Source organism: Ranitomeya variabilis, chromosome 4, assembly GCF_051348905.1.
Source record: "Ranitomeya variabilis isolate aRanVar5 chromosome 4, aRanVar5.hap1, whole genome shotgun sequence".
Taxonomy (NCBI): Eukaryota; Metazoa; Chordata; class Amphibia; order Anura; family Dendrobatidae; genus Ranitomeya; species Ranitomeya variabilis.
In genome coordinates, this window is record NC_135235.1 from 647,224,775 (window position 1) to 647,248,236 (window position 23,462).

Sequence of the window (23,462 nt, forward strand, 5' to 3'; positions counted from 1 at the left end):
AGTCTTTTTCTTGTTTGCTGATAACGCCATTTGTGAGGGCATCATCCAATAATCTCTGTAATGGATCACAAAAGGAATTGGTTGAATTAAATGATAGCTTTTTATAGCACTCTGTATTAAGCATCTGTCTGAACACTTTTTTATATAGGGCTGTGGGCTAGATCACCACATTTCTGCCCTTGTCTTCTGGTTTTATCACAACTCCTTTTAATTGCTTAAGCTCTCTGAGGGTTTGGCATTGATCAGTAGTTAAATTGTCGTGTCTTGCTCGATTTGGTATTTTTGAAAACTCATCAGAAACCATTCTGACAAAAAGTTCTATATTGGGATAAAGGCTCAAGGGAGGGAATTTGTTGGATTTTGGTCTGAAAGGTCGGGTCATCTTACCTGATGTTTGTTGACCTTCACTCTCATTCTTCAATTCCTCCAAGATTTTTATAGCCTGTAGTTCTTGTTCCATCCTATGATGCTTAGTTCTCCTAACACAGCACGTAACATTACTGTGCTGTAGCGATACCATAGTAACTGCATAACAAATGGCGGTCACGTGGCACAGAGGGGAGGCGCGGTGGGCATTATATCTATGATGCTTAGTTCTCCTGATACAACACTTAACATTACTGTGCTGTAGCGATACCATAGTAATGGTCACGCGGCACAGAGTAGAGGCGTGGTGGACATAATAATGCTTTGTGCATCCATTGCCGGGACAACGCATCGGGACAGGTACTTCCGGAGTACGCTGACCCAAGATGACGTAGCTTTCTTCCGGTTCATGAGGAGCCCGCCAGCCAGCAGGTGTTTTCTATCTGGTGTGTATGATATGAGGAGTTTTGAGTATAAAAAGGTGGTCTGTTCTAACAGGAGGCGTATGCACCCCACTTAGAGAATTTCTCGTTGCGACTTTGGACTTCAGTCTTAAACATCATTTTTTTCTCTTCATGGGCGCCCCCTGCCTACAGCTCCAGGTAACGGCCATGGGAGAGGCATTCGCGCTCTCCTATGCTAACTTTTTCCTGTGGCTGTGGGAGCTGGAATGCTTTATGACGAACCCTGTCAAGCATGCTGAGAAGGTATTGATTTGGACTAGAAATATAGATGATGTCCTTTTTTGTGGCAGGGTTCAGAAAATCACCAGGAAGAGTTCATCTTTGGACTAAATGAAAATGAATATAATATACGCCTGACAAGTCATCACAGCCAAACGTCTATCGAGTTTTTGGATATTTTGTTGTACAAGGACAATAGGAACTTTCCACAAACAAGTATTTATAGGAAAACCACTGCAGTTAATTCCTTGTTACATGCATCATCAGCACATCCTAAGCATTTGAAGGAAAACATCCCTATAGGGCAATTTTTGAGATTGAAGCGCAACTGCTCTGATGATAATTCCTTTTTTCTGCAGTCATTGGAACTATCCAGAAGATCTATGGACAGAGTGTATAGCAGGAGGACGATACAGAAAGGCCTCGAGAGAGCCGTAAATACAGACAGAAAAGATCTACTTCAACCTCGTGTGAAGAGGGTCTAAAAAGATCAGGTGAGATTTATTTCTCAATATAATGAACATTAGCCCAATATGAGACATGCCCTATTTAAATTTTGGCCACTACTTTCCAGATATGGTACTGCAACAATACATTTCCAAACAACCCTCCATTACATATAGGAGGGCAAAAAACTTGAGGGATCATTTGGTCAAGACTCAAGAGTAAATATATGGGGTCTAAACCCCAAGATATATTCTGCTTCAGGGAACCCAGATTTGTTTTTTCCCCTGTGGGACCTGTCTCGCTTGTGAAAACATGAGAAGAGATACCGTGTTTCATTCGAGCAACGGAACCAAGGAATTTAGAAGTCATGTCATGATTAAGGGAGCTTAGTCTCCAGAAACGAAGAGATTCGTACCCATATTTTTTGTGCTGAAGTTTGTATCCTCCATGTTTAAGTTTGTGAATAAATGAAACTTTTTTTCACGGATTCGGTGAAGCTGGACATTTTTTTCTTTCAGATAACATGTTCCATGCTACTATAGTAGTAGCACAATCCCTTGGCACAACTGTGTTCCTCCCGTTGCTCAGCCAGCTTAACGCGGTCGTCCAAGAAAGGTAGGTTCAAGAAAGGCAGCTGGCACAGAAGGCTTGGTAATGAGCGCTTTCTGGAAGGATGGAGCCAGACACATCGGTATCATCGCTTGCGTTGCCTCTCTGGAACATTCCTGGAAACTGAAATCAATCCAAATATCCAGGGAAATGAGATCATCCAGCGTAGTGGGAATGCCTCAACCTGTCAGTTTGTCTTTAATCCCTCTGGACAGTCCCTCCCAGAGGGCAGCTGCGAGCGCCTTATTGTTCCAACCAAGTTCGAAAGACAAAATGTGGAACCGGATGGCACATTAGCCCACAGTCAGACCCCTTTGACACATTCTAAGGAGTGAGGCTGTAGCTGAGATGACATGACCCAGCTCATCAAAGATCTTGCAGAACTGCCTCAAGAAGAAATGCAGATCAAAGGTCACAGAATTCCATCTCCTATAAGGGTTTGAGTCTTGCGAGTGCCTATCCTCCAAGATGGGACATGAAAAATACCACATTAGCTCAATCAGAAAGGAACTGGTGGGTTAGCAGTTTATAGTGTAGCGTGCATTGATTAATAAATCCATGGCACTGCTTGGGTTCTCCGTTGAAACATGGTGGGACAGACAGACAAAGACCAGCTCCAGGGGCACGAGCTGCAGACTGGGTAGTAACTGCCGAGGTTGCTGCAAATTGATCTGGTCCGGGGGGGAACGGCTGGTGTCCGAGCATCTAATTGGGCATTCACCGACAACAAATAGGACAGAATTTGTTCATGCTGCCTTCATCGGCGGGTCATATCCCGAAACAACTCCAATGGTGTAGGGGAGCTGAAATCAGCAGGGTCAATGGTCTGAGCCAACCTCGCTGGTGGATGTGGACCACCTGAGCCACAGACCAGACTTACTCTGGAAAAGCATAACTAAGCAACCACCTGGCTTTTCACAAGACCCCTTGATGGTGTGGTTAACTTAGAGCCTCAAGTTGTCTCCAGGTACCACTCCTAGGGCAGTCCCTGGTATCGCAGCAACTGACCTCAGGAGTCAGAGACAAGTACTGACTTGAAGAGCCAGGCAGGACAGGAACAAGCAGTGTGGATTTACAGCGGAGAGTGCCTATAAAATACCTAATGCCTCTCAACAATAAGCTTGGGATATTTCCAGAGTGCATGTGCAGCCACTTTAAGAAGTGGGGAGCATGCGCAACCTAAACGAGTTGCTGAAAAACCAGCATGACCTGAGCGGACCCAGGAACCTGGAAGCCACAGCGAGAGCCAGAGGAGAAGCTGTTGAGTGGCCGTGCCGGTGAGCATGTCACAGGGAGGAAGGGGAATCATGCAGGGATGCCGGCATTACACATATATTCAATGTTTGCATATTAAAGCATTTTAGAGTGCAGCTGTATTTTCTTGGTTATATTGAATAGTCATTACAGCTTACACCTGTTTTCGAATTGGTTTTATTTTGTTTGGAGGTACTAGTCAGTATTTTATATTTGTAGTTCACCCCTTTCTGATTGAGCACTCCTTCTTTCAGCTTAAGGCGTTTTTAATTAGAGCTGGATTTTGCCTGTCCTTAAAATTTTAGGCTTTCAACCCAGGAGAGGCATATAAGGTTAGCGTCCCATCAAAGGGGTATGCCTTTCCATAGCTGATGGGCTCTCATGAATTGGCCAATGTGTGCGCTAAGAACTGTAACATTTCTGTTTGGGGATTTGATCCGGTGTCTTGTTGCTGCGTGGTCGGATCCCCTGTTTGCTGAGATATTGCCTTTTCTTCCCTCTCCAAATGCTGATGATTTCTATTGTCTTTGTTTTCCTTTCTTGGTTTGCTCCTTTCCAAGTGCTTCTCATTTTTTTGCTTTGGTTTGCTCTATCACATTCTGGGTGGGGTTTTATATATTCACCCTTCACTGAACTTCCTTGTTGGCTATACCTCTTGGTGGATGTGCGTTCAGAAGTTCCAGCTCTTTCAACTTTGGAGTACCTTTAGCAGGGAGTCTGTGTTCTTTCCCTCCCAGCACCTTTTCCTTTTACCACTGTTAGGTTTCTGGGAGATTATCCATTTTTTTGTATCTTGCTTAACACTTTCCTTTCCCCTTGTCAGCAGTGTGTTATGGCCTCTCCTCTGGTTCCTCAGGAGAAGCCCCTCAATAACATTTTAGGGAGTTAGGGCCAAGGTGGTGGTGTTAGTTAAGCGGCTAAGGCCTTTCTAGCCTGTACAGGGACAAGTTGGATGCAGATGTGTCTTTTCCCTTGTGTGTGTATAGACGTTTCTGCTGGGTATTAGACCAGTTACAGTATCTAAGTATTGACAGTGTAGTTATTTATCATGGATGGCTATCATGCTTTTCGGAAAGATGACAGTTATACGTACAAGAATTTGTTCTAAGGTAGTACTGTTTCTGTCAGTTTACTTATGACCTGGGGAACTCATTCACAGTACCATTTTTTTCGGGGTTTTTTTTCCATTTTTTTAATTTGTTTTATTGATTTCTTGATTTTCTTTATTTTTTGTATTTCTCAGTTTTATCATGATTAACCAGGGGGTTCCAAAATCCAATGATGTTGTCTTTGCACTGGTTTTGGAGTGCATTTTCCCAGGGGCCTTCCAACCAAGAGCTCACCCTGGAGTGGGCTCATGTTCAGCATCAATAGCTGTCACAAGTATTCTACTAGGCATCTAATAATATGTGTATTTATGAAGAACTGTGTGTGGGCTTATATATCCTTGTGCACTCTTTCTGCACATACATATAAATATTGATGCATTACATACTTCACGTATTCTTTCCATTATAATAAAGTTTTGTATGCATCACTTAACATGTGTATGTTTTCTCCTTGCTTGAATGTCCCCCTTTTCCCTGTTTGAATAAGTGTTGCTCCCTTTATCTGTTGCACCTTTGTTATTGGCTTTTTTTGGAACCTTTTTGGCTCTGCAGGGCCACTGTGCATGCGCGCTTCGTTTTTCTACATCTGCATCTCAGACGTTAGTGGTATTATTTGTTTACTGCGCACGTGTGATCGGGTGTGCCGGGCGCATGCGCAGCTCACGCTTCAACTTGCTTTATTGGCTAGCAGGGACCGATGAACAATAACAAGATGGCGGCGGCCATGTGCGATCCCTCATCTCCGAACCGGCAGGTTCTTTCGCTCTCCAGGTGATTTATCTTAACTAATCCTGCATATTATATATATACCTAACCTGAGTCGGACTGGCCCACCGGGGTACCGATGAAATGCCCGGGGGGCCCCGACCCAGGGAGGAGAAGGAGGAGGAAGAGGAAGAAGAAAAAAAGAGACGCGGGCCCTTTAAATCTTCAGGTGGTACCGACCGCCGCCACGACCAGGGGCCGCCTCGGTGCCAGCGCTGGCATCGGGCCCCCCTTCTAATACTCACCTCTCCTGGTTCCTGCGGCAGCTGCAGTGTCTTCATTGCCCTCTGACTCTGCGACGTCTCAGGGCAGAGGGTGCGATGACATCATCACTGCGCACTCAGCCTCTCTGTCCTGAGCATTGCAGAGCCAGAGAGACGCTGAGTGCACCGGACCTGCACTGGGAACGGGAGAGGTGAGGATTTTTTTTTTCTTTATGTCTGACTGGGGCCCATAATAATTTATGGAGGAGCGGGGGGGGGGGGGGCGCAATAATACTGTGCGGGGTGGACATAATACTGTGCAGGGGGAGGGGGACATAATACTGTGTGGAGGAGCTGGGGGGGAAATACTGTGCGGGGCCCGGGGCATAAAACTGTGTGGAGGAGCTGGGGGGGGGGGGAAATACTGTACGGGGGCATGATACTGTGTGGACGAGTTGGGGGGGGGAAATACTGTGCTGGGGCATAATACTGTGTGGAGGAGCTGGGGGGGAATACTGTGCGGGGGCATAATACTGTGTGGAGGAGCTGGGGGGGAAATACTGTGCGGGGCCCAGGGACATAATACTGTGTGGAGGAGCTGGGGGGGGGGGGGAAATACTGTACGGGGGCATAATACTGTGTGGAGGAGTTGGGGGGGAAATACTGTGCTGGGGCATAATACTGTGTGGAGGAGCTGGGGGGGGAAATACTGTGCAGGGGCATAATACTGTGTGGAGGAGCTGGGGGGAAATACTGTGTGGGGCCCGGGGCATAATACTGTGTGGAGGAGCTGGGGGGAATACTGTGCGGGGCATAATACTGTGCAGGGGGCAATAATACTGTGCAGGGGGGCAATAATACTGTGCAGGGGGGCAATAATACTGTGCGGGGGGGCATAATACTGTATGGAGGAGCTGGGGCATAATACTGTGTGGAGGAGCTGGGGGGGCGTAATACTGTGTGGGGGAGCGGGGTCCCATAATACTGTGTGGAGGAGCTGGGGGGCATAATACTGTGTGGAGAAGTACGGGGCCCACAATACTGTATGTAGGAGCAGGGAGCCCATGATGTGCTGTATGGAGGAGCATTACATGGGGCCCATAATACTATATGGAGGACTATGAGGTGCCCATAATACTGTATGGAGGAGCATTATATGGGGCCAATAATACTGTATGGAGGACTACAGTATGTGGTTGCCCATAATACTGTATGGAGGACTATGAGGTGCCCGTAATACTGTATGGAGCACTATGTGTTGACCATAATACTGTATGGTGGACTATGAGGTGCCCATAATACTGTATGGAGGACTATGTGGTTGACCATAATACTGTATGGAGGACTATGAGGTGCCTGTAATACTGTATGGCGCACTGTGTGGTACCTATATTTTGTGCTATATCTGTTTTTTATCTGTGCATCAGGAATCGTGGCATGTGTTAAAGGGGCCCATGAAAACCTGGAGCCGACACTGGCGACAACGCACATCAAGATGAATACCGGCTGCTACTATGACAGGGCGCTCTGCTCTGTGACAGGCCATGTGTTGAAGTCACATAGCAGTTTTGTTAAATGACTCCTGCAGCCTTTGATAGCAGTAACATTGAAAGGCTGCCAGCCTATGTGACGTCAGCGCGCGGCCTGTCAAAGAGCAGAGCGCCCTGTCACAGCTGCAGTCGGCAGCCATTGTAACGACCACGCCGAATATGAAGCCAAAAGAGGATGCTGGGGAGCGCAAGAAGGTGAGAAGAATCCCCCCTCTGTAGTTGGGCAAGGTAGTGGCCATAGGGACAAACATAGGGGCCCAGGGAGGGTACATTAAATAAAGGGGTCCAGGATGAGGATATTATTACTGGAAGGTGCCCAGGATAGGGACCTTATTAAGGTGGACATTGGGGTCCAAGATGGAGACATTAAATAAAGGGACCAAGGATCTGGCACCTTATTAAATAAAGGGGTGACATAATTACTGTATTGAGGTCAGGACGAGGAACATACATTATTGGTTTATGGTGGCAAATGGGGACATAATTGCTGTAGGGGCCAATCAGAGGACATTATTACTGCTGTAATTTACTTTTGATCTTACTGTCTTCCATGGGGAAAACAAAAGGGTCATGCTACTGAGCAGGGCGGCACTATGTCTTTTTTTTTTTCTTCATCTGACATAGTAAAGAAGTCGAGGAAAATAGTGGGGAATGTGCTCTGGAAGCGATCAGTTATAGCTAACTGTGTTATTTTCTGCAGAGACGGGTCTTTGCTGGAAGAAGTAATGGCGGTCTGCACTGGATGAAGAAAAAAGACCTCAACTACAGATGTCACCGGTGAGTCAGTGTGTTGCTTGTACACTTACACTATATACTGTGTACAGAGCTCCTTTGTATATTGTCACTGGCGATCACTGTACTATGTGTACACTGACACTATACACTGTGTTCCAAATTATTATGCAAATTGGGTTTAAGTGTCATAAAGATTTAATAGTTTTGTTTTTCAAATAAACTCATGGACGGTATTGTGTCTCAGGGCTCAATGGATCACTGAAATCAATCTTAAATACATGTGATAATTAGTTTTCCAGGTGACTCTAATTAAAGGAAAACTACTTAAAAATTATTAAGCAGGCCACAGGTTTCAAGCAATATGGGAAATAAAAAGGATCTCTCTGCTGCTGAAAAGTGTTAAATAGTGCAATGCCTTGGACAAGGTTTGAAAACATTAGATATTTAACGAAAACGTAGGAGTGATCATCATACTATGAAGAGATTTATGACTGAAACAGAGTTCATGCAGATAAAGGCATATTGAGGAAGGTTTCTGCCAGACAAATTCATTAAATTAAAAGAGCAGCTGCCAAAATACCATTGCAAAGCAGCAAAAATTTATTTGAAGTTGCTGGTGCCTCTGGAGTCCCTCAAACCTCAAGGTGTAGAATCCCTCAAAGGCTTGCTTTGGTGCATAAACCTACTATTCGGCCACCCCTAAACAGTGATTACAAGCAGAGATGGTTGCAGTGGGCCCAGACATACATGAAGACTATTTTTCAAGCAGTCTTGATTGCTGATGAGTGTCGAGCAACCCTGGATGGTCCAGATGGATGTAGTGGATGGTTGGTGGATAGCCACCATGTCCCAACAAGGCTGCGACATCAGCAAGGAGGTTGAGGAGTCATGTTTTGGTCCAGAACAGCTGGTAGGGCCCTTTAAGGTTCCTGATGGTGTGAAAATGACCTCTGCAAATTGTATAGAGTTTCTGACTGACAACTTTCTTCCATGGTATGAAAAGCAGAAAGGTGCCTTCAGGAGCAGAAGCATCTTCATGCATGACAATGCACTATCTCATGCTGTCATGCTGCAAAGAATACATCTGAGTCATTGGCTGGAATAGGCATAAAAGGAGATAAACTCATGGTGTGGCCACCATCTTCCCCTGACCTCAACCCTATAGAGAACCTTTGGATTATCATCAAGCAAAAGATCTATGAGGGTGGGAGGCAGTTCACATCAAAACAGCAGCTCTGGGAGGCTATTCTGACTTCATGCAAAGAAATACAAGCAGAAACTCTCCAAAAACTCACAAGTCCAATGGATGCAAGAATTGTGAGGGTGATATCAAAGACGGGTTCCTATGTTAACATGTAACTTGGCCTGTTAGGATGTTTTGGAGTTAAATAGCTTTTTTGTTCTGTGAATGTGACCTACTAATGCTGCAAATTCTTCAAATGAGCATTTTCAGTTCTTTAAAACATATCAAATGTTTAGAAATTCTACTTTGCATAATAATTTGGAACAGTGCATTTTGAGTTTTTATTCGTTTTAGAGATTATACTTTTATCATTGGGAGGTTTCTTCAATAAAATTCAATGTATACGCTAAGGGGTGATGACTTTTATTAGACTGACTGTCATTTGCACCGACCATTTAGGACACTCAGAGAAAAATGTCATTTGCATAATAATTTGGAACATAGTGTATACAGAGCTCCTGTGTGTAATGTCACTGGTGGTCACTGTATTACCTGTACACTGACACTATATACAGAGCTCCTGTGTATAATGTCACTGGTGATCACGGTATTACCCGTACACTATACAATATATACAGAGCTCCTGTGTATAATGTCACTGGTGATCACTGTATTACCTGTACACTGACACTATATACAGAGGTACTGTGTACATTGTCACTGGTGGTAATAACATTGTTGTTAGTATTGTGGTTTGTATTCACAATCAATATTGTAGTATTCGGGCACTATGTGTTGGTAATTTGTGGTCTGGTCACGGCGTGGCAGTATTTCTCCTTGTATTATTTTTATTTATTTTTAGTCATTTATATAGCGCTATTAATTTCACAGCGCTTTACAGACATTATTGCCACTGTCCCCGATGGGGCTCACAATCTAGATTCCCTAGCAGTATGTCTTTGTAAAATGTGGGAGGAAACCAGAGTACCCAGAGGAAACTCACGCAAACACAGGGAGAACATACAAAATCATTGTAGATGTTGTCCTAACCTCTGAACCGTGCTGCCCTAATATGTCATATTATTCGGTCACTGTGTGGTGGTAATATGTGATCTGTTCATGGTGTGGTGATATTTGACCCTTGTATGTAGTATTATTCGGTCACTATGTGGTCTGGTCATGGTGTGGTGGTATTTCTTCCTGTATGTGGTAATATTGGTCTTGGTATAGTGGATTGTGTTGTGTATGGCGGTCATGTGTTCTCTCTGATATTAATTAGGAGAAGATTCTTTATTTCCATTAGAGTTTTAGTGCTTTGTACACAGCGGCGGAGATGCACTTACAGGGGGTTTGCTGTGGAAAAAAGTAATCACCTCTCCACAGGATAAGTGATAACTTATTGATTGGTGGGGGAGTAACTGCTTGGACACACTCAGCAAAATGTGGAACTTTTTATCCCCATTAGACTGGAGTGGCATGTCCGACTAGATCACTGATCCAGTCATTCCCCCAGTGGCTGCACTTGTTTGTTTTTTTCTGGAAGCCCCAAAGGGAATGAATGGAGCTGCGGCCAGACATCCCACCTGCTGCTGCATTTTAAAATCGTGATAAAAGTGTCCTGTCAGGGATAAAACTTCCCCATTCTTCCGATCGATGCAGTTTCTAATGGTCGGACCTAAGCGATCACCTATCCTGTGGAGCCCATGGATCGGTGATAACTTTTTTTAACCAAGAACCCCATTAATGTAAACGACCGTAATTATACATCCAGTTATTGGGGCACACGGTACATGTGCAGCAGCCGCCGGTGTTCTACAGCCGATGCTCTATTATAATGACAGATATTTGCAAATAGCTGTAGGGTGGGCCCCTAGAGTCCATTCCCCTGGTGGGCCCCAGACACCCCAGTCCGACCCTGTACCTAACGCTTATGGGACTCAGAACACTATTCTCCCTGAGGAAGCCACATTTGTGTGGCGATACGCGTGGGGTTTTTCTCCCACACCTTTTTCCTCTCCAGTACCCATGGCTTCATTCTAGTCCTCAAGATTTTTTGCAGACATGTGGCTTGGGCCTTTCCCTGTCTCTGATTCCAGAGCAAAAATTGGGTAATTTCTCTATCTCTATGGCCTCATTTTAGGCCTTATCAGGTTATTAGGCTTGCATTTTTTTGCATATGTACATATATGTGCACACTATATCTATTTATTTTATATATGTCAGGGCATTTAGATGGTGACCAATTGGTCCATGTTTATGTTACTGTGAATCAGTATGGTTTAGGATGCATTTACTTATTTACTATGTATAACCTTATAATTGTGGTGATTGTTGCAGCCATTTTTTGGTTCCTTGAGCTACATCAGGAGTACATATATGCACCTTTGTCTATGTTGAGAATCATTGTCTGGGCAGCCCTGGCCTTTATATTAAGGCATGGCTAGGCAAAACACTCATTGCAGATTTTAAATGTTTTTATGTGTTGCTGTGTTCCATTTAGTGGTTTGTTTTTTTGTAATAAAGTACACGTCATTTATATGATACTAGCTGTTTCCAGCCAGCTAACGCTCGGCACGCTCATTGCTAAGGCTACTTTCACACTAGCGTTAACTGCAATACGTCGCAAATGCGTAGTTTTGCCGAAAATACGCATCCAGCAAAAGTTCTTGCTGGATGCGTTTTTTCGTCATAGACTAACATTAGCGACGCATTTGCGACGCATTGCCACACGTCGCGTCCGTTTTGCGACGCTTGGGCGTGTGGTAGCGTACCGTCGGGAGAAAAAAACGTTACATGTAACGTTTTTTGCTCCCGACGGTCCGCTTTTTCTGACCGCGCATGCGCGGCCAGAACTCCGCCGCCACCTCCCCGCACTTCCCCGCACCTCACAATGGGGCAGCGGATGCGTTGGAAAAATGCATCCGCTGCCCCCGTTGTGCGGCGGAGACCACGCTAGCGTCGGGAACGTCGGACCGACACACAGCGACGGGTCGTTCCCGACGCTAGTGTGAAAGTAGCCTAAGTGGTTGAATTACATAGGAAGTGCTGCGTGTGGTAATGTGGGGGGCGGAGCCTCGTGTGGTAATGTGGAGGGACGGAGCCTTGTGTGTTAATGTGTGAGGACGGAGCCTCGTATGGTAATGTCTGGGGAAAGAGCCTCGTGTGGTAATGTGTGGGGACGGAGCCTCGTGTGGTAATGTGTGAGGACGCAGCCTCGTAAGGTAATGTGTGGGGACAGAGCCTTGTGTGGTAATGTGGTGGGGGGCGGGATTGTATGTGGTTATGTGGTGGGGGGCGGGATTGTGTGTGGTTATGTGGTGGGGGCGGGATTGTGTGTGGTTATGTGGTGGGGGGCGGGATTGTGTGTGGTAATGTGGTGGGGGGCGGGATTGTGTGTGGTAATGTGGTGGGGGGCAGGATTGTGAGATGGGGGGCGGGATTATGTGTGGTGATGTGGTGGGGGCGGGATTGTGTGTGGTAATGTGGTGGGGGGCAGGATTGTGTGAGATGGGGGGGCGGGATTATGTGTGGTGGGAGGGCGGGATTGTGTGTGGTTATGTGGTGGAGGCGGGATTGTGTGTGGTAATGTGGTGGGGGGCAGGATTGTGAGATGGGGGGCGGGATTATGTGTGGTGATGTGGTGGGGGCGGGATTGTGTGTGGTAATGTGGTGGGGGGCAGGATTGTGTGAGATGGGGGGGCGGGATTATGTGTGGTGGGAGGGCGGGATTGTGTGTGGTGATGTGGTGGGGGGTGGGATTGTGTGTGGTAATGTGGTGGGGGCGGGATTGTGTGAGATGGGGGGTGGGATTATGTGTGGTGATGTGGTGGGAGGGCAGGATTGTGTGTGGTGATGTGGTGGGGCGGGATTATGTGTGGTAATGTAGTGGGGGGCAGGATTGTGTGTGGTGATGTGGTGGGGGGTGGGATTATGTGTGGTAATGTGGTGGAGGGCGGGATTGTGTGTGGTAATGTGGTGGGGGCGGGATTGTGTGTGGTAACGTGGTGGGGGGCGGGATTGTGTGTAGTAACGTGGTGGTGGGGCGGGATTGTGTGTGGTAACGTGGTGGTGGGGCGGGATTGTGTGTGGTAACGGGCTGGGGGGCGGGATTGTGTGTGGTAACGGGGTGGGGGGCGGGATTGTGTGGGGTAACGGGGTGGGGGGCGGGATTGTGTGGGGTAACGGGGTGGGGGGCTGGATTGTGTGTGGTAACGTGGTGGGGGCTGGATTGTGTGTGGTAACGTGGTGGGGGCTGGATTGTGTGTGGTAACGGGGTGGGGGGCTGGATTGTGTGTGGTAACGTGGTGGGGGCTGGATTGTGTGTGGTAACGTGGTGGGGTGCGGGATTGTGTGTGGTAACGTGGTGGGGTGCGGGATTGTGTGTGGTAACGTGGTGGGGTGCGGGATTGTGTGTGGTAACGGGGTGGGGTGCGGGATTGTGTGTGGTAACGGGGTGGGGGGCGGTATTGTGTGTGGTAACGGGGTGGGGGGCAGGATTGTGTGTGGTAATGTGGTGGGGGTGGGATTGTGTGTGGTGATGTGGGGCGGAGCTACTGTGCAGGGGGTGGGATTAGCGAGTAATCGCGATGCGCTATATATATATATATATATATATATATATACTTGGGTGTTCCCATTTTTTGAGTATGGTCTTTCTCCTTCTTTTGTCCTAATCTCTGTGTATAGACGTTTCTTAGTAGTAACTTTTTCTTAACATATTTTCCATATCAGTAATGCAGTTCCAATTTCATATATTCAATGTTTGCATATTATAGCATTTCAGAGTGGTTTCTTGGCTATAATTAATAGTTGTGACGACCTGAATCAGTTCACAGTTGTCTTATTCTGTTAGGAGGTGCGGGTCTGTTTTATTTCATATTTTTACATTGGTAACGAGGCAGCAAATGCCACTTACTAGCCTAGTGGTTGGTGGACTGCTCAGCAGATTCCGAGTGGGATAACAAGCTATCCATGGCTTCCTGACCAATAGCCTCAAACGCACTCATCTCTACCTTATATCCTGGGCATCAATAAAAGTAGTCCAATTCCATTAAAAATGCATATACTTCTGTTCCTGAATTAAAATTTCGCTCTAATATCCTCCGGACTCTGGCCAGGAGTTACCTGAACACATCAGCATGACAACTCCTGTGACACGGCCAGACATGTGACTGCAGTCATATTGAAGCAAGGAACGCCGGGAGACACCACCATGCAGGGACCTGGAGTAGCCCGTGAGTGCTTCCAGCCTATACAGCTGCAACTATAGCCCCCGTGGACCATCGAGAGTCAACCCCGTCAAGACCTAGCATGATAACCAGTAGTAAGAATATCTCAAAGTTTCACTCCTAGATCACCTGGCTGAAGAATGTCCAAAACCCTGCCGCCAGGTACCTCTCTCTGCCACTATCCTGCTAGGAACATGATATACTGAGGAGGTGAGGGAAGGCTTTTACCTCTCTGCTTGTATTACCTGTTCCTAATAGGACAGAGAGGTTATCTAATGTCAGTGCTGTCATGATGGCGCAATAAAGTTACTGCCTGGACCAGCACCACTCCTTTGTAGTCAGTACTGCACCTGCTTGGATCAACATCTGCCGGTGTTATCGCGTGATTGGGTGGGTAAATTAGATTATTAAACCATGTTTAACCAATTATGGTTTAAGGTTCAGAAATTAACCCAGATTCTGCTTAAAAATCACTTCATGCATCCATTTCACCAACTGCTTGGCAATGCCCGTGTAAGATTATTTACAAGTGGTAGAGTTCCATTATCACAATGTCATAGTAAATAGACACATTTTATACATCTACTTGTTTTGGTATTTGCATCTTTTGGACTTAAATAACGAACCTTGTTTAGAACGTTATCCAATGTCAGCTACCTCTTGAAATGCAATTTTGATAGGGAGCAGAGACGATATTAAACACTACAAGGGACTCTTCTTAGCACACAATAGAAAAGCAATTATTTGGATTGAAAATGCTCAAACATGGCTCTGTAACGTAAAATGGTTAATACAATTATCCTCCATGAATAGTATATATTCAAAAACATTGTCTTAAAGTCTGGGATCCAAACTCTGGCGAGTCCTAGTCTAAGGAATGGGTCATAGCAGCCATGTGCCATCACAGAATCATCAGCATTGCTCACATTTTCTTCTTGAAGTCAACATCAGAAGGTGAGACAACTCAAAATGATAAAAGAAAAGCCAAGCCCAAGCATATATAAAAGAAACATTTATTATAAAGGAAACATTTATTTTATTAACAATTATTTTTGAGAAACGTATTTAAATTAATGTGAAATATCCAATGGATATGTTTTATAGAGGTGTGTTATCTTATTGGATGATTATTGCTAATTGCAGACATTAATCATTTAGTGCCACAAACCAGGGGTGGGAAACTAATTTTCCAAAGGGTTCACACTCCAAATTGTAAACCAACTGAACTTAATTCTCTAGAATATTAATTTTATCGGTTAAAAAAAGCCATAATCTACATCATTTTGTTTAGATGATACTGGTAAATCTACGATCATAAGAACATATAAAAAATTTGTCTGAATTTCATCACAGAAAAACATATTGACCACCTATTCCACATGCATGATCCACGTGTCACGTAGGGGAGATCATAGAAAAGAGCACATGTGAGGGACTCAACCCTTACCTCCCCTGCACAAGATATATAACGTAGCAAAATAACCATTACCTCAACCTTTGCACCGAGCTTGTTAACAGTTTTACAGACACAGGTGAGAAGCACAAGAGTACATGGTGAGGAATAAAGAGCAGTTTAGGGAGCACACTTCACCATTGAAGGATGGAGGGAGGGAAGGGACACATAGAATATTATATGTGAAGACCACATGTAGTCGAATTGAGGCATACTTCACACTGTTGGGCCGAATAGTCATTAGAAATACTTCACCCATGTGTTTAAGCTGTAACTGGATGTTCTGGGGAGATGCAGCTGCTACTAAATAGCTGATCTTCCAACATACAAACTGTAGTTGGGGCTTTCATCCTGCTATTAGGGGATTAAACAAGTGTTAACATTATCACCGGTTTTGAGACCAACTCAGCACAGCCACAACACAATGCAGTCTCTTAGGTCTTATTTAATTACACTCTCCTGGACCCACTCAGTCACTGAATGACGCCAATTATATGCAGAAAATGGGTATGATAGTCCTATCATTTGCTCACTGCTTTCCTCATGAATTCTCCCACCAAGGTTTGAGCAGAACTGCTAACAGCAAGGAACTAAGCATCCCCTTGCTTCTTTCAGCAGCACCCACTTCCATCAATAGATGGCATCTGTGACGGTGATACAATCAAAATTATAATTCTGTAAAAAATAAAAATCAAGGATCAGTTAAATTGCCCTATTTGGTCCTTTGATTATTGCTGTCAGCAGGACAGACAAATTGAAAGCAACAGCTGTGGCCCATAGGCTGCAATTTGCCCAGGTCTTCTTCTCCAAACTATTTTCTCTTTCTTGTGTGACATGTGACTTTAATTTGACTATTCCCTATGTATATACTTTTTTCAATTATGTGCATGTCTTTTTTTATGCCAGACAAGATTTGTTTTCTCAATAAAATATTTCTCGCCTCCTCGGGATTAAATTGGCTTCTCCCCTGTGTGAATTCTCTGATGAGTAACCAGAGTTGATTTTCTTGCAAATAATTTTCCACATTCTGAACATGAAAAAGGTTTCTCTCCTGTGTGAGTTCTCTGATGTTTAACCATATATGACTTAAGTTTAAAACTATATCCACATTCTGAACATGAAAATGGCTTCCCTCCTGTGTGAATTTTCTGATGGTTAATAAGAGCAGACTTACTGCTGAAACTTTTCTCACATTCTGAACATGAATATGGCTTTTCTCCTGTGTGACTTCTCTGATGTATAACCAGATTTGACCTGGTTGTAAAACATTTTACACATTCTGAACATGAAAAAGGTTTCTCCCCTGTGTGAATTTTCTGATGTTTATCTAGAATGGTCTTACTTTTAAATAATTTTTCACATTGTGAACATGAAAATGGTTTCTCCCCTGTGTGACTTCTCTGATGTATAACCAGATTTGACTTACTTTTAAAGCATTTTCCACATTCTGAACATGAAAAAGGTTTCTCTCCTGTGTGAATTCTCTGATGTTTAACTAGAATTGACTTACTTGAAAATAATTTTCCACACTGTGAACATGAAAAAAGTTTCTTCCCTGTATGAATTTTCTGATGAAGAACAAGAGCAGTCTTAGTGCTAAAACATTGCTCACATTCTGTACATGAATATAGCTTCTCGCCTGTGTGACTTCCTTGATTAAAAGAATTTTCACTTCCTAAAAAGGCAAATGGCTTTTTCCCTGTATGATTTATCCGATGCATAACAAGAGAGGTTTTATTGGTAAAACATTTCCCACATTCCGAACATAAAAAAGGCTTTTCACCTGTGTGAATTCTCTGGTGCCTAATGAGAGAGTTTTTGTAACCAAAACCTAACCCACATTCTGAACATACAAATGCCTTTTTCCCTGTGTGAACGCTCTGATGTTTTGTAAGAGATGATTTTTCATTAAAGCATTTCTCACATTCTGGGCATGAATATGGCTTCTCCCCTGTGTGAGTTCTCTGATGTGTAGCCAGATTATACTTAGTTAAAAAGAATTTCCCACATTCTGAACATGAAAATGGCTTAACTACGTGATGACTGTTTTGATGTGAAACAAGATGTTTTTTATCTCTATAACATTTTCCACATTCTGAACATGAAAAAGGTTTCTCCCCTGTGTGAATTCTCTGGTGAATAACTAGCCCTGACTTATTTGTGAATAATTTCCCACATTCTGAACATTTAAAAGGTTTTGCCCCTGTGTGAATTCTCTGATGTGTAACCAGCTTTGATTTATTTGTAAAGAATTTTCCACATTCTGAACATGAAAAAGGTTTCTCCCCAGTGTGAATTCTCTGATGTATAACCAGAACTGACTTATTTGTAAAGAATTTTCCACATTCTGAACATGAAAAAGGTCTCTCCCCTGTGTGAATTCTCTGATGTGTAACCAGACTATACTTATTTACAAAGAATTTCCCACATTCTAAACATGAAAATGGCTTCTCCCCTGTGTGATTTTTCTGATGCATAATAAGAGAGAATTTAGTGCCAAAACATTTCCCACATTCTGAACATAAAAAAGGCTTTTCACCTGTGTGAGATCTCTGATGTGTAATGAGTGTGTCCTTGTGTCTAAAAAATAACCCACATTCTGAACATGAAAATTCCTTTTTCTCTATGTGAATTCTCTGATGTTTTGTAAGGCATGATTTTATATGAAAACATTTGTCACAATCTGGGCACGAATATGGCTTCTCCCCCGTGTGAGTTCTCTGATGTGTAACAAGACCTGATTTTTCGTTAAAACACTTCCCACATTCTGAACATGAAAACAGTTTCTCCCCTGTGTGAATTCTCTGATGTATAACAAGATGTGTTTTCCGATTAAAACATTTCCCACATTCAGAACATGAATATTTTTTCTTTGCAGGGTGGGCTGTTTGCGCTTTATCACCCCTTTTGTGATTTTCAGTTTGCTTAATAGTCTTTGTTAGGATCTGCTTAAAACATTCAGATAATAGATTGTTGTCTTGCTCTTCATATGTATGCTGTGTTATGACACCATCTTCTGCTCTGAACTCTAAAGATATCCGTTGTCTTTGTAATGTCCTGGAACAGTAATCTGACAAAAACATAACCTTTATGAAAAGGGTTGTCCAGTTAAAATAATGTATCAGCTATGCAAAGGATAGGTAAAAATGTACTGATCAGTGAAACTCCAACTGTTGAGACCCATGTCAATCAGCAGAATGAGGAATTGGGAACTTTCTGATGAAACTTGAAAACCTCTCACTTCAAGAAAGCTTACAGCCTGCAATTACCCCACTGTCACCTCACCACTAACAGAGCTGCTGCAAAATGCTAACTTATGGCTTCCTTCCCCATTGTCCTGTAAACTATAAGCCAGCAAGGGCAGGGCCCTCTCATTTTTGTGCCGGCTGTCATGGTTTGTTCATTGTAATTTACATTTGTATGTTGTTTATAATCCCTTTTCACATGTACAGAACCATGGAATCAATGATGCTCTAAAAATAAATTATAATTTCCTAAAGTCTACACATTGTTTGTACCAGCAGAAAGGCAGCAAACTTGGACACACTTTATCCTTTTTCTAATTTTTAAGGTTGCTCCTGTTCATTCACCTGATGAAATGGCTTTAGTAGAACAATCCTAGAATAAATGACTCCCCAATTTCAAAATTAGATGTCTGAATCCCAGCTATCTTATTGGGACAAAATAGCTTCTATTTGGAAGTAGAATCTGTGACTTCTCTATATTTAGTGGTTACTACTCACCTGAGCAATCAAATGTAGGAATCTCTTCTTTACACTGCACATTACTTATCACATGAACGTTGGTATTTTCTTGCTTGCAGTCCTGTAGAAGAGGATGGGGAGATCTCTCTGGTGTTGTCCTCTTCCTGGATAGACCTGAAGGAAACACATACAGGGACTGAATTCATTCTTTACATACAGATAATTATAGGCCGTGTATATTTAGTCCTGTCTATTACCTGGTGATGTGAGGGGCTGGGGAACCTCCATCATGACGTCCTTGTACAGATCTTTGTGTCCTTCTAAATACTCCCACTCTTCCATTGACAAATAGATGGTGACATCCTGATACCTTATAGGAACCTGACACACACAATGATATTGTCATCCCCCGATCCCTTCATAGCGTTACTGTATAATGTCCCAGTATTCCCAGCAGTGTCACCTCTCCAGTCAGCAGCTCAATCATCTTGTAGGCGAGTTCTAGGATCTTCTGGTTATGGATGTCCTCATGTATCAGGGGGTGAGGTGGAGGCCCCGTGATTGGGCTCAGGGCTATTCCCCATCCCTCAGACATGGGGGCCTGACAGCGCTCACTAGGGGTCTTCTTCACTACTGTGTAATCCTGGGTATGGAGAGACCCATTAATAAATCTCACTACAGACATTTCCAGAGACCTCACCTCTCCAGTTCAGTCCATCTGTTATTCCCATAGATAAGAATGATGTAATGTGACGTCATCAGAATCTCTCACCTCTCCAGTAAGCCGGAAGATGATAGCTAGGGTGAGGTTTATTATCCGCTCCTCCATCTTCACCCTGTTCCTATCCATCAGGAAAGTTCTCTTATATAGAACATCTAAACTGAGGGAATCTGATATTATAGGGACCTGAATGGGAAGATGATGACAAGGTAAAATCATAAAGAATTACTGGTGACAAGAGGAAACATATGAGGAGATACAACATGTAGATATTTACTACCAGTAACATTTGGAGAATTTTCCCCAAAATTTTGATTTGCAATGAATAAATTCACATTAAAAGACTAAAATTGCCTGGAAAATATTTGGAGAACATTGTGAGTTTTCTTAGGAGTCAACTGAACATGTTTTGGGTTCAGTTATGTAAGCACATCCTTTTAATTTCCAAATACCTACAACCTATCTGGCCAAGGGAAAACGGATGGAAGCCAGAGGTAAAGAACAGAGTATTGAACAACATACTGCAGTATCAAACTTTTATGGCTACCTAAACAGTGAAGGTAATTCGCACATCCTCGGCATGAATATGGCTTCTCCCCTATGTGAATTCTCTGATGTGTACTCAGTTGACTTCTTTGTAAAGCATTTTCCACATACTGAATATGAAACTAGCTTCCCCCCTGTGTGAGATGTCTAATACCATATATAACAAAGTATGATTTACTGCTATATTGTTTCCCATCTTCATTAACAGGCAAATGGATTATTTGTTTTAATTCTCTGTTATGCAATATTTGAATTAATTTCAGAATATGGGAAATATAATAACGTTAACGCTAACTCAAACCTGGTATAAATTCTCTGATTTGCAGAAAGATTTGCCTTAAAGGGGATCGCTCAGCAGGTTTTGGCTGTGTAATCTGAGGGCAGCATAATGTAGCTGCTGAAACACAGATTTTAGGGATGTGTCACTTATTAAGTTGTGTTCTGTTTTTTTCCATACAATGAAGATTTTATCATCACCAGAAGATTATCATTGCTGGGGCCACAGTGAATGCGAGACCAGGTTATACCACGCCACCTTATCTAATAAGCAGCTTACTGTCAATAGATAATGTGGTTTCTAAGGATTGTTACATGCTACATCCAAAAACTCTGATTGTGTCAAAACTGCTGCATCCAGTAAATGATACATCATTGGAATGAGAGTCTCTTTTCCTATATTTGGCCAGTCTCACACGTCCAGATAATTCCGGTACCAGAAAAATCGGTACCGGAGTTATCCGTGTGCTCACGTGGCACATCAGTGTGGCACACGTGCGGCAGCTGTGTGCCGCCTGTGTGCCGAATGAGTACCACACAGACATTGCAGGAGACAGCGCTACAGTAAGGGCTGTCAACAGCATGTGGTGCTGAAGCCGGAATTCATTCCTTCTCCTCCACAGCATTCGCTGGAGAGAAGGAATGAAAAATCAATGTTTTTTTATTTTTTTTGTGGTTAAAATAAAGTTCCTGGTTACATCCCGCCTCCCACCCCCTGTGCACCCGCCCGCTGGCATTAAAATACTCACCCAGCTCCCGAGATGCTTCCTCTCAGCGCCGGCAGCTTGTCTTGTATGAGCGGTCACGTGGTGCCGCTCATTACAGTGATGAATATGCGGATCCACCCCTATGGGAGATGGAGCCGCATATTAATTTTAATGCCAGGCCGTAGTCCCCTCCGTCCTGTGCTCCGCTCCCCCGTCCTCCTGTCCGCTCCCCCCGTGCTCCTATGTCACCCCCCCGTGCCCCGATCTCCCCCCCCTTATACTTACCGAGGCTCCCGGTGCCCGTCCGCCTCCTCCATGGGCGCCACCATCTTCCAAAATGGCGGGCGCATGCTCAGTGCGCCCGCCGAATCTGCCGGCCGGCAGATTCATTACAAAGTACATTTTGATCGCTGTGGTAGGTTCTATCACAGCGATCAAAATAAAAAAAATAATAAATAAACCCCCCCCTTTATCACCCCCATAGGTAGGGACAATAATAAAATAAATAAAATATTTTTTTTTTCTTTTTCCACTAGGGTTAGGGTTAGAACTAGGGTTAGAACTAGGGGTAAGGTTAGGGTTAGGGGTAGGGTTAGGGTTACGGGTAGGGTTAGGGTTATGGCATGTGCACACAGTGCGGATTTGGCTGCGGATCCGCAGCGGATTGGCCGCGGATCTGCAGCGGATTGGCCACGGATCCGCAGTGGATTGGCCGCGGATCCGCAGCGGATTGGCCGCTGCGAATTCGTAGCAGTTTTCCATCAGGTTTACAGTACCATGTACACCTATGGAAAACCAAATCCGCTGTGCCCATGGTGCGGAAAATTCCGTGCAGAAACGCTGCGTTGTATTTTCCGCAGCATGTCAATTCTTTGTGCGGTATTCCGCAGCGTTTTACACCTGTTCCTCAATAGGAATCCGCAGGTGAAATCCGCACCAAAAAACACTGGAAATCTGCTGTAAATCCGCAGGTAAAACGCAGTGCCTTTTACCTGCAGATTTTTCAAAAATGGTGCGGAAAAATCTCACACGAATCCGCAACGTGGGCACATAGCCTTAGGGTTAGGGTTGGAATTAGAGTTAGGGTTGGAATTAGGGCTAGGGTTGGAAATAGGGTTAAGATTAGGCTTGTGGTTAGGGTTACGGATAGGGTTAGGGGTGTGTTGGGGTTACAGTTGTGGTTAGGGTTGGGATTAGGGTTAGGGTTGGGATTAGGGTTAGGATTAGGGTTGGAATTAGGGTTACGGGTGTGTTGCGGTTAGGGTTGTGGTTAGGGGTGTGTTGGGGTTATGGCTACAGTTGGGATTAGGATTAGGGGTGTGTTGGGGTTAGTGTTGAAGTTAGAATTGAGGGGTTTCCACTGTTTAGGCACATCAGGGGTCTCCAAACGCAACATGGCGCCACCATTGATTCCAGCCAATCTTGCGTTCAAAAAGTCAAATGGTGCTCCCTCCCTTCCAAGCCCCGACGTGCGCCCAAACAGTGGTTTACCCCCACATTTGGGGTACCAGCGTACTCAGGACAAACTGGGCAACAACTGTTGGGGTCCAATTTCTCCTGTTACCCTTGCAAAAATAAAAAATTACTTGCTAAAACATAATTTTTGAGGAAAGAACAATTATTTTTTATTTTCACGGCTCTGCGTTATAAACTTCTGTGAAGCACTTGGGGGTTGAACGTGCTCACCACACATCTAGATAAGTTCCTTGGGGGGTCTAGTTTCCAAAATGGGGTCACTTGTGGGGGGTTTCTACTGTTTAGGCATATCAGGGGCTCTGCAAACGTAACATGATGCCCGCAGACCATTCCATCAAAGTCTGCATTCCAAAACGTCAGTACTTCCCTTCCGAGCCCCGGCATGTGCCCAAACAGTGGTTTACCCCCATATATGGGGTATCAGCGTACTCAGGAGAAACTGGACAA

The 23,462-nt window shown here is 44.2% G+C and overlaps 4 protein-coding genes across 4 annotated transcripts in view; 1 reads left to right on the forward strand and 3 right to left on the reverse strand.

Annotated features, from left to right (window-relative positions):
• The window catches only part of LOC143767340 (uncharacterized), a 254,994-nt gene that overhangs the window by 181,914 nt on the left and 49,618 nt on the right, over window positions 1–23,462 (reverse strand). The window lies entirely within an intron of this gene.
• Window positions 1–23,462, reverse strand: part of LOC143767338 (uncharacterized) — a 149,485-nt gene that overhangs the window by 76,201 nt on the left and 49,822 nt on the right. The window contains exons 8-9 of the mRNA XM_077255572.1: window positions 20,062–20,196; window positions 19,753–19,932 (exon numbers count right to left, since the gene is read on the reverse strand). Of these exons, the coding sequence (XP_077111687.1) occupies window positions 19,753–19,932; window positions 20,062–20,196 (315 nt within the window). The remainder of the gene's footprint in view (window positions 1–19,752; window positions 19,933–20,061; window positions 20,197–23,462) is intronic.
• LOC143767410 (uncharacterized) overlaps window positions 1–23,462 on the forward strand; it is a 599,249-nt gene that overhangs the window by 55,098 nt on the left and 520,689 nt on the right. The window lies entirely within an intron of this gene.
• LOC143767342 (uncharacterized) overlaps window positions 15,128–23,462 on the reverse strand; it is a 258,579-nt gene continuing 250,244 nt past the window's right edge. The window contains exons 12-13 of the mRNA XM_077255585.1: window positions 19,329–19,405; window positions 15,128–18,655 (exon numbers count right to left, since the gene is read on the reverse strand). Coding sequence (XP_077111700.1) covers window positions 16,536–18,655; window positions 19,329–19,405 — 2,197 coding nt within the window. The 3' untranslated portion in view covers window positions 15,128–16,535. The remainder of the gene's footprint in view (window positions 18,656–19,328; window positions 19,406–23,462) is intronic.